Genomic DNA, 11942 nt, shown 5'->3' with positions numbered 1-11942 from the left:
AGAGAAGAGGAGAGAAAGAGAAGAGGAGAGAAAGAGAAGAGGAGAGAAAGAGAAGAGAAGAGAAAGAGAAGAGGTGAGAAAGAGAAGAGGTGAGAAAGAGAAGAGGAGAGAAAAGGAAGAGGAGAGAAAGAGAAGAGGAGAGAAAGAGAAGAGGAGAGAAAGAGAAGAAGAGAGAAAGAGAAGAGGAGGAAGAGAAGAGGAGGAGAAGGAGGAGGGGAGGAGGGGATGATGATGAAGAGCAGCATATACAGTCACATACATACATACATGTATGTGTCTGTATGTGTGTGTATGTATAAGTGAACAGATCATTTAGATTACTACTTTATTAGGTTTAGCTTATAAACAAAGTATTTATTTTAAAATCTATATAAATATAAATACCTATTATAGCTGAAACAAATTGATTACTCTCTTATTAGCCTTAGATTACAATTATTTTATCTCAGAATTGATGTAAATGTACACATGTATATAAATAAACATTGCATTTAGTTAATATTATTGAAGATTGGCAGAATCTTCAGACCATAATTAAATGCCAATCAGCATTTAGTTATGGTCTGTTATATCCTAAGTTCAAATTCTGCTGTGATGAACCTTGCCTTTAATTTTTCCCAGGCAATAAAATAGGATACCAGTCAATATAACTGACTATGCCTTCATTCAACATGTGTGATATGTGTCTTTGTTAGGAATTAATATTTGGTAAATGAACATGCAATATTTTATCTAAGCATCTACTATAATAATACTCTTGTGTCTTTCTCCATCACAACATATGAATGAGAAAGGAAAAGGTGATAGATGAATAAGGAAGGAAGGGGTAAAAAAAAAATCAAACAGCTTTTCAACTCTGAGTGAGTATAAGTGTGTGTATGTAAAAATGGAGATATGTGAATGTGTATGTGCGTGCACAATGTAAGTGGGATGGTGGCATAATAATACTCTTGTGTTTTCTCCGTCATAACATATGAATGAGAAAGGAAGGGGTGATAGATGAATAAGGAAGGAAGGGGTGATGACAAAATGTGAATGTTTGTATGTGTGAGTTAACATTCAACACTGAAAAGAAAAATCAAATAGTGTGAGTATATGTGTGTATGTGTACAAGGGAAGTATGTGAATGTTTGTATGTGTGATTATTATGTATCTATTTTATATATAAAATACTACAATTAGTCGTCATTTTTGACGGCACGGAGTCAGCTAGTTTATATATAAAATGTGTTGTTTGATCAATTTCTTGTCTTTTCTCTAGGAAACTGTGCAATGTTAAAACCATCAGAATTTGCCCCACAAACAAGTCAACTGATAGAAACCCTTATACCTAGATATATGGACACCGTAAGTCAGTTCTAAAGTTTTCTACTTATTTTATTGACTTTATAAGGATGAGCAGTAAAGTAGATGCTATCAGGTGTTGCACCCAAATAGAAAAGAACTCCAGAGGTTTTGTTTGACATTCTACCAATTCCATACCTCACCACATTTAGTTTTTTGGATAAGATTAGAAAAGGTTGATTCACAAAAGATTCCTCAATTTTACAATGATTGCAATTCTTGGATCAAGATCTGTTCTTGGAACTTCCATGTTGTTCTACAACCTGTTAGAAATAGCAGCTAAATTTCCCTCAAATCACATCCTGCCATCTTAAAAAAGATAGGAAATAACAGAAAAGTGTTGGCCTAGATGTACAAAAAGATGAGATGGTTATAGTTGAAATGTCTTTATCATTAGGTTTGTTCTGAAGTGGATGGCAGGCAGAATCATCAGCACACCAAGCAAAATGCTTTGGAGTATTTTGTTTGTCTCTATGTTCTGAGTTCCAGTTCCACTGAGGTTGACTTTGCCTTTCATTCTTTTGTGCTCTGTAAAATAAGTACCAACTGGGCACTGAATTGATGTAATTGATTTACTTACCTCCACTGAAACTGCTGACTTTTTGCCAAAATTTGAAACCAGTATCAGGTTTATTCAATGAGAGTTTTCCTAGGGTTAAACAATGACATACCACTACATTAGGGTCTTTGACCAACACTGAATGTTATATTTCAATTGACCACCACAGACCTCAAAATAACAGAAATTTAATCACTAAATTATACTACACCACAGTTGGTCATTACTAAGCAATATTAAACAGTCTCTGAAGGTAAACATTACAAAAAGTCTATACAACCTTGACCACTACAGAAAACTAACAATACAATGAACCAGCGAGGGAGCTTCTATGCAACCACTCAACTTACTAAACACAACAGTCAAATCTCCCTCGGATCACACCCTATCGTCTTCTAAAGACAATATCCATCTGAAGAAGGATACATTAGACAATATATGCACTGATATAACAATATAGGATGGTTAGAGTTGGAATGCATTTGATCATAAGTCTGATTGGCCAGGGCTGACATGGGTCTAAATAACAATAGCTACATGACATTCCAGTGACCAGGACACTCTCCTAACCATACTGACCTCTGATTTAACCATACATACTAGACAGGTCATTTACTTAGTTTAAAGAATGACTGGTTGGTCCTGTTGTCTTTTCTATATCAATGGTAATTAAAACAATATTTTTTGCTTTATATAAAGCTGATCCATATATTTCTTTTCTTCCTTCCTTTAGGAATGTATATGTGTGTATCCTGGAGGTACTGAAGAGCTCACAGACCTACTGGATCAGAGATTTGATCACATCTTCTTTGCTGGAAGTTCAAGTTTTGGTCGGGCTGTTATGGCTGCTGCATCAAAATTCCTCACACCTGTTACCTTACAGCTGAGTGGCAAATGGTATACATAAAATTCATTTTGTTTTTCTACAGATACACCTATACATGTCAACAGACACCCTAACATCAATAAACACCTTTGCACACACACACACACACACACACACACACATGCAAGCTTGAATATCAGTCGTATGGTATTGTTTATCACAAGCAAATGAACAAATAACTACTATTCCCCATCAACAAAGAGTGAAAAATAAAATAAAAAGGAAGTTTGGAGATAGTGAAAACTGAATAATTGAATGCAAATTACTTGCCCTCAAACAAGAATTAAAAGCTTTCAGTGAAGATTGCTGGCATCAGAAGAGAAAAAAAAATATTAAGACATTCATTCTCAACCCAAATCTTTAAAATAGAATGTATTTTCTTAACGGTGCCTAAGGAACAGGTGGTTGTGTTAAATCAAGTGACACTTTAAATCTACTATTCAAGTCTTTGATGAACTTCCACACAACCTCTGTCTACCAAATATCACTCACAAAGTTTGGATGATCTGAAGCTATGATAAAACACATTTGCCCAAGGTACTGCTCAATAGATTTGAACCTAAAACTACATAGTTGTAAAGTAAACTTCTTACCTACACTTCCCTGCTCACACCCATTTAGTTGTAAATACTCTAGGCCTGGTCATACAATGTTTTCCAAAACCATTCATAAATCGTTAAGAGATCACTTTATACAAACAACTAATAGATTTACTGGGTTCTTCCTTCTAGCCCTGTTTATGTGGATGAAAACTGTAACTTGGAAGTTGTGGCACAAAGGATCATTTGGGGAAAACTTATCAATGTTGGACAAAACTGTGTTGCTCCAGACTATGTCATATGTAACTTTGAGATCCAGGTAAGGTGTACTTTGTACTTTCAGTAGCACACACACACACACACATTTTCCAAGATCTCTTATCACCACCACTACAAGAATTGTCATCACCAACATCAAAACCATCGTCACTATCTTTATGCATTACTTTGTCCTTTATATTTACCAGAAAGTGAAGCTTTTAGTGGTGATCCAAATCAAGTAGACACACAACACTCCATCATTTTTATTTATTAACAATGTGTGTTACAGAAGTCTTCATCAATATCATAGTCACATCATACAACCAAGGCAGCAAACTAGCAGAGTTATTAGTGTTGGATATAGCATCTCATGGTATTTGTTCCAACTCTCTAAGTTCAAATCTCTTTTATCCTTTGGGGGTCAATGAAAGTATCAATCCAGAGTATAGGATTGGTGAAACTGTAAGAGAGTCAGGTAAAATGACCTATATTATCTATTCTAGCTCCTTGACCTGCAACAGCACTGGTGCCAAGTTATATCAGGACAAGCTTTTGGCTTGAATAAATATTAGTGGACTTTCCTGGGTCATTACCTTGAAAATCCCACCAAATTCCTTAACAACACTCCTGCAATACTGCAATGTCACCTCAAGCATTTACACAACTATGTCTCCCCTGGTCTTGATGGTCTTACTTATCTGCTTCTCAAATGTGGTGGGCTCTTTCTGCTGCACCAGTTTTTGCTACCTTTCCATTTAATAACTGCGTTTCCGCTGAAAAGTGGAAAATTGCCAGTGTTATTCTCCTGCTTCAAAAAAGCGATTGTACATCAACTGTTAATCATAGTCCAGTTAATCTCACTACCTGTATTGCCAATAGATGAAGTCCTGTGTCAGAGAGACACTCTGGAACTTCTAGAGCTCTCATAAAATTATTCAACCCTCACAGCTTGGATCTATTTCTCACTCTAGTTGTTATGGCCAACTTATCGAATTTTTTGCTAGCTCATTTGTGGATGTTTCAAGCCCTTAACTCCGTGCTTCACAAACAATCATGGTGAAAATCTCTGCAATGGGCAGGAAGGTTAATCTTTATATATGGTTGTCTCTCAAATCCGAGATTCACGGTTCTGCAACTTCTTGAGGAACAAGCTCCACAGATGATTTGTTTATAGTGATCAAATATTTGTACTGCACTCACTCCATCAAATCGACACTACCTGTACAGTGTCCACAGAGCAACATGAAATGAAGTTGTAGCGAGGCACAAAGAAGCCAGCACCATTTTGAAATAGTGAGATCTCACCTGCAACCATTGCCATACATGAGACAAAATGAGATCTCGCCTGCAACCATTATTTAAGGAAAAGATAACATTTTCCCTCTCATTCTTCTCACACTGACTGCTGAGCAAGACTTCATAGCTAGGAGCTCACAGTGAACTTTTGTCCCACTGTGATACCAAATGCATTGTTTCCAGGGGTTATTGAACCTCATGTGTATGGGGGGGGGAGGCTAACTACGCACTGCTGTGAAGATGGTACTAAAAGCAAACCCTTTGTATGAAGCACCTGTGAATAAACGGTTGTTGAATTTACTCCGCCTGGGAACTTCATTCTTTGTATTTCCAACTCCTTGAATCAACGGAATAATTATAGTGGAAGAAGATATCCCAAAAGTATCATAAAAACCTTCCTTCCATTATAAAGTGTTTTGGTGAAGAACACAGCGCACTGCCTGGTCAGGGCATCAAACCCACGATCTCACGATCGTGAGGGCAACACCCTAACCAATAGGCCATGCGACCTCATGCTAGTTTCTATAACTGGCCTAAGTCCTTCACTCTCAGTCGAAAAGAGAGAGTTACGGAACTAGAAGGACACTCTACACCTTATACTACGACATCTGATATACCACAGGGATCTATTCTTGGTTCTCTATTCTCTCGGTGGCATATTATTAATATTGCGTTAAATATTCAGATGATATTAAGTTATGCCTTGGGATTAAAAGATAATATAGACCTTTCTTGCCATCTGACCTGGACACAATGCAACAATGGATTGTTGACTTACAGCTCAAGTTGGCTGTAGACACGTGTACCATTATACATTTTGAAAAGAAACCGGAATTACTCTAAAATAATACATTAAAATTAAAACTGATTGTAACAGTTGCGCGTATACAAAGCATAGAATGAAAAGCAATATAAGGGAGATAATCTAACGACGAGATTTACTTCCCTTGAATTGTTTGCAATGATAATGGTTTGCCTTGTCAATATTCAGGTTTTTAATATTATTCCGGAAAGGAAGAATAAATAAATAAAACTTTCAGTCTTTGTTGAGTTACCATTAAGTACGTACTATAGAGTAGTAATAGATTTTACTCCGACTAAATACCACGATGGTTCTGATTTCTGATATATAGATAAGAGATTTCTAAAATGCCAATGGATCTACATTGTGTGTACATTGTTTTCTGTTCTGTAAATTACTTAGATGGGCTATAAAATACTTCAGATCATAACACAAAAGATTTCACATAGATAACAATAAACATACTACTTTCTTTGAAATACTTGATCTGTTTTTATCTCCAGCTCCTGTATATGAGAGACAAATTACAGTAATCCCTCGACTTTCACAGATGTTACTTTCCAAAACCCTCCATGATAGGTGAAAATTCGTGAAGTAGCAACAGTACTGTACTGTATATGTTTTAACTATTTTTATAATTTGTTTATAATTATTTTATTATGCAAAACAACACCACGGAGGAATCGGCATAAGCTTAAATAATAAACTGTGATAGATGAACAGCATTGGGTGAACCAGTAAAGGTGAATCGCGATATGGTGAGAGATTATTGTACTTTCCTATGGAAACAATTAGACTCAGCATTGCAAACCAACAAATTGCATGTCAATTTTACAGTGCAACTGTTGCTGCAACAGGATACTATACAACTCTGTGGTAACTAATAAAAGCTATTGCATTCATCTGCACAAGTTCACAACTGCATGTATCAAAAAGGCAATATTGTACAGTGTCCTTAAACATGAACATGCAACAGGAGTCCTAAAGCTCACAACAAATGCTGAGCTTCATTAATAATGAGGGTCTCTTCTGACAATATCTTATCCTCAACATTTCAAGAACTACTTCACAATAACAGTCCTTTCTTTTTTGGGACCACAGAACACTGCAGATCCCAATAACCACTAAGCTTTTACAAAGACCATGTGAGATCTGCAGTGAAATATGTTCTCACATTTGAGATGGGGCTGCTATTGCACATGTAGTTACTGTACACTGCATCCAGAAAAGGGCCACTACAAGATTGGTATGAAGTCATTCACCAATCTTTGACATCTACATATATTGCTCCTCACTTTGTCTCCTCTTTTTGTCACCCATATTGAGTTCCTCATTAGGTCCAACACTAACTACTCAGACAATTTTTCTATTCCAGAACATTTTTTCCTTGAAAATTCCATTCTTAGCTATGTTTTTCATGCATTGTTCAAAAGGAAAATTAAACTTTGGGGCATTACCAGTTTCTTACCAAATTATTGTAAAATAAATAAATAAATAAATAAATAAATAAATAAATAATCCCAAGAGGATGGAAGAAAAGGTAAGAAGAAACGTTTGTAAATGAATGTACTAATATTAGTTGTTATGTAAATTTATATATAAAAACAGCTAAACATTAAATTTAAGGATCGCTTAATACTTTCAGAAGAGTACCATATTAGCTAATTTTTACAAGAAAAATGTTGTCAGTGACTAAATTTTGGCTTACTAGCCATCATCAGACAATTTAATGGCTGTTAGTAAATAAAAACTCCAAAGTTACTGTCAACTATTTCCTTGTAAAAATTAATATAAATGAATAAAATATTTGAAAGATTGGCAGGAACAAAAAGAAAAACTTGTCGAAATATACTTCAAATGTTCTTCCATTGTAGAAAGGAAATATTTTCAGTATTTCAAAATAGTTTAAAAAGAAATGTAATGTCACTGAGTCCATTAATATCCATCTTATTTTAATGAATGAAAGAATTGTTTTTTTAAATAATTTAAGAATGTTGAATGAATTTCTTTTATCTATTTCCTTAAAATCAGGACCTTTTGTTTGAAAGAATGCAAATGGCAATTCAAAAATTTTATGGTAATGAAATCAATGGCTCAGAGTTTTATGGGAAAATTGTCAATGAACAACAATATCAGTAAGTAAAGATTCATTCATTCATTGATATAAACAGTCACTTGATAGAGTAGTAACTGATTTGATTTAAACATTCATTCATTCATATATATCATCATTATCATCATCATCGTTTAACGTCCGCTTTCCATGCTAGCATGAGTTGGACGATTTGACTGAGGACTGGTGAAACCGGATGGCAACACCAGGCTCCAATCTAATTTGGCAGAGTTTCTACAGCTGGATGCCCTTCCTAACGCCAACCACTCAGAGAGTGTAGTGGGTGCTTTTACGTGTCACCTGCACGAAGGCCAGTCAGGCGGTACTGGCAACGGCCACGCTCGAAATGGTGTCTTTTATGTGCCACCTGCACAAGAGCCAGTCCAGGGGCACTGGCAACGATCTCACTTGGCTTGCCGGGTCTTCTCACGCACAGCACATTTCCAAAGGTCTCGGTCAGTAGTCATCGCCATGTATAATCTTTTTATTTGTTTCATTCATTTTACTTGTTTCAGTCATTTGATTGTGGCTATGCTGGAACACCACCTTTAGTCGAACAAATTGACCCCAGGACTTATTCTTTGTAAACCTAGTACTTATTCTATCGGTCTCTTTAGCCGAGCTGCTAAGTTACGAGGACATAAACACACCAACATCGGTTGTCAAGCGATGGTAGAGGAGACAAACACAGACACACAAACACATACACACATATATACATATGTATACAACAAGTTTCTTTCAATTTCCAACTACAATTTCACTTGGCTTACGTATGTATGTGTGTGTGTGTATGTATATATATATATTTCGTTTTTCAATTTGGTTTGCAAGATTCTTAATGTGTGTTCATATATTGAAGCATATTCTGTTGTGTCTGGGGAGAGTCATTTTCTTTTTGTGCCTTATGATTTAAGACACTCACCAGTAAAGTGAAAATTTTACCAGTGAGTGTGTTAAATTATAAGGCACAAACGTTAAACTGTGTTAAATTATAAGGCACAAACGTTAACGTTTTGAGCCTACGCTCCTCCACAGAAAGAAACACAGAAAGAAACAAGGAGAGAAAATAAAGAATGTGTAGTGGCTAGCGATCTATCATGGCGAATATATATATATATGTGTATATATATATATCATCCTCATTATTATCATTTAACATCTGTTGTCCAGAGCTGGCTAGCTGGAGGATTCCCGTGTGATTTAGCATGTTTTCTATGGCTAGATGCCCTTCCTACAGAGTGTACTGGATGCTGTATGTATGTATATTTATGCAGCGAGAGAGAGAGAGAGAGAGAGAGAGAGAGATGGACAGAGAGAGAAGAACATATCTAGAGTGAGATACAGGAACTAGAGTACAGTTGAAGTTGTGGGAAGCAATAAAGAAGGGTGATAGTAGTGGGTTTAGGTGAAGATGAAAATGAAGCTGGTAAAATCATGGCAATAGTGGCTATACTGTAAAAAAAGAAACAAAGAAAGAGTGACAGATAATAACTAAATAATTACTGAGTGGAGATTTGGTGTATATAAAATTATCTTGTTATTTATCCAGCAAGCATCCTAAACATAAATTTTCATCCAACTGATGCATGGTGGTCAATGATGGTGAATAAAGGGTTTATCTAAATAAAAATATCAAATGAATTTCAAAAATTAAAAAAAATTTTTCTTGAACCTTTATGAAAAAGGGGAAAATTGTAATACATAAATTGATTGATGTTTAGTTAACTTCTTTCATTCAGACGGCTCAAAAACCTTCTGATGCGTCAGCAACCAACTTATGGAGGCCAGGTTGATGATATGCAGCAGCTTATAACACCAGGATTAATTATAAATGCAAAGCCAGGAGATCCATTTATGGAAGAAGAGGTAACATTATATATTTTGATGTTTTAGATGAAAATATTTTTACATATTCTTTTCTACTCTAAGCACAAAGCCCGTAATTTGGGGAGAAAAGGCCAGTCGATTAGATTGGCTCCAGTACACAACTGGTACTTAATTCATCGACTCCAAAAGGATGAAAGGCAAAGTTGACCTTGGTGGAATTTGAACTCAGAGCATAAAAACAGACGAAATACCACAAAGCATTTCGCCCGGTGTGTTAACGTTTCTGCCAGCTCGCTGCCTTTTTTACATATTTTTACATATTGCAAGAGTGCTTTGTCTTACACCTCCCTTGATGTATATATATGTGTGTGTATGTATGAATAGATTCATATAAATATGTATCCTTGTCTACTTGTGTGTGCGGTGGAGATAAAGAGAGAGAAAGGGGAGAGGGGGAGAGAGAGAAAGAGAAAGAGAGAGTGCAATATAAGTAACATTTATCTTCTGTTGTGAATAAAGAATATTTATTTTTCACTTATATATTTTTTTTAAATCTTAAAATTAAACAAGTTAACTTTACTCATTTATTAGATCTTTGGTCCAATACTTCCAATTGTGCCAGTGAGAAGTGCTGATGAAGCAATTGATCTCATCACCAGTTAGTAAGTAAATCATAAAAACACAAATTATTTTCTGCAAAACTTTACAGTTTTTACTTGATTTATTCCCATGTTAGCGAGAATGTTCTCTTGCTTCTTTGAACCCACTTCTTGTAGTCACCAGTTTCCAAATGAAGAATTGATCATTTGTATTCTATCACTAATTTGCAATGAGTCTTTGTCAAAGTTACTTAACATATCATATCTGACACTGTCTAAATATAAATACATGATGCTGGTTATGCAAAGTCACTACTGCACTATATAAGGATACTGTATAAGTAGTCTATGTTTCATTATTTTGCATTGTTCAGTTCAGGTCCCCAACTTCAAAAGTCTTTTCTCCATTTCCAAGTAAATTATGTTCTGTGAAAACTATTTTATCAGTCTATCAATACTGTGAGATAAGAGTCTTGACAGCTGAGTTTGATAAAGATCAGCTTATCTCCCAAGGTTCTCCCTTGTTTTATTTGTTTTTTAAAACACATGACCCTCAACAGCAGAGTTCCCTTAACTCTAAATAGGCACTGTAGAGTAATATAGTCCACTGTTCTAGACAGAGCCTGCACTGTACACCCTTGTGTCAATTTGAATGGTGAATTCAATTTCTTCTGTAGGACTATAGAAGGTAATGGGAAACCACTTCAGTATATTTCTTGTTTGAATCACTACATGATACTCCATGATCCACTTGATACTCCAATGATACTCCATGATCCACTTGTCAAATCAATCATGCCATTTTGCAGTGAGACCCTATAGTTGGAGAAGAAACTGAAAGTTTTGTCCAAATTACTTGAAGTAAAGGAATGTGACGTGCTCACAGCATCACATTTAAACTTTTGATTCATTTTCTTGACCTGCCCCAGGCTTTCAAATTAGATATCTTGGGATTTGGTAGTGTATACTGTATGGCCAAGTAGTTTATATCCTTCAGGGTCAGCTAGCTGGATATTTTTTTATAGTTGTTTAATAACTTTTATTTCAAATTTACATTTTGGATTATATCCCTTCAAAATCTATTAGCCATTGGTCTTTGACTATGGTTCTTGCATGTTTTGAATTTGTACTTAAAGCCTTTGTTAAAATACAAGTTTGGTATTGGTAGTTTAAACTCCTAAGGAGGTTTAGAGATTGGATTTGAAGGAGAAACAATTTAACTTAAAGGTGGAAATAGTGAAATTAAAATTGAAAATGGGGTACATAATTGTAATGTTGAAGCGTTTAGATTTGAGGGACTGAGGTAAATACTGGGGTTTGAGAATAGAAAGGAAGAGTTTAAATATTAACCCAACTAATGAGATTCTGTTAATACATACATATACAGGGGTTGGACAAAATAATGGAAACACCTAGCATCATGGCATCATAATTTTGAAATATCTATAAAACCATCAAAAGCTTGTTTATTTTTATGTTTTTTTTAAAATTTATTGTTAGTGTTGCTTAATATGTTTTGCTAAAATTGCTGTTTCTTTTCAGATATCACCAGAAAAAGGTAATTAAAATTCATTAAAATAACAGATCTATCAGACTTTCAAAGAGGTCAAATTGTTGGTGCTCATATGGCAGGCGCTAGCATAACGAAAACAGCCAAAATGTTTGGTGTATCAAGAAGTACTGTCTCGAAAGTAATGACAGCCTTTGAGAAAG

At 35.3% G+C, this 11942-nt stretch overlaps 1 protein-coding gene across 1 annotated transcript in view; it reads left to right on the top strand.

Annotated features, from left to right (window-relative positions):
• The window catches only part of LOC106872011 (aldehyde dehydrogenase family 3 member B1), a 33263-nt gene that overhangs the window by 12690 nt on the left and 8631 nt on the right, over positions 1-11942 (top strand). Inside the window, exons 5-10 of the mRNA XM_014918824.2 lie at positions 1262-1347; positions 2637-2800; positions 3521-3647; positions 7719-7822; positions 9543-9669; positions 10222-10292. Coding sequence (XP_014774310.2) covers positions 1262-1347; positions 2637-2800; positions 3521-3647; positions 7719-7822; positions 9543-9669; positions 10222-10292 — 679 coding nt within the window. The remainder of the gene's footprint in view (positions 1-1261; positions 1348-2636; positions 2801-3520; positions 3648-7718; positions 7823-9542; positions 9670-10221; positions 10293-11942) is intronic.

Source organism: Octopus bimaculoides, chromosome 3 (assembly GCF_001194135.2).
Source record: "Octopus bimaculoides isolate UCB-OBI-ISO-001 chromosome 3, ASM119413v2, whole genome shotgun sequence".
In the NCBI taxonomy this organism is placed as follows: Eukaryota; Metazoa; Mollusca; class Cephalopoda; order Octopoda; family Octopodidae; genus Octopus; species Octopus bimaculoides.
The sequence above is the reverse complement of the archived record's forward strand: the minus strand, read 5'-3'. Positions and strand labels throughout refer to the sequence as shown.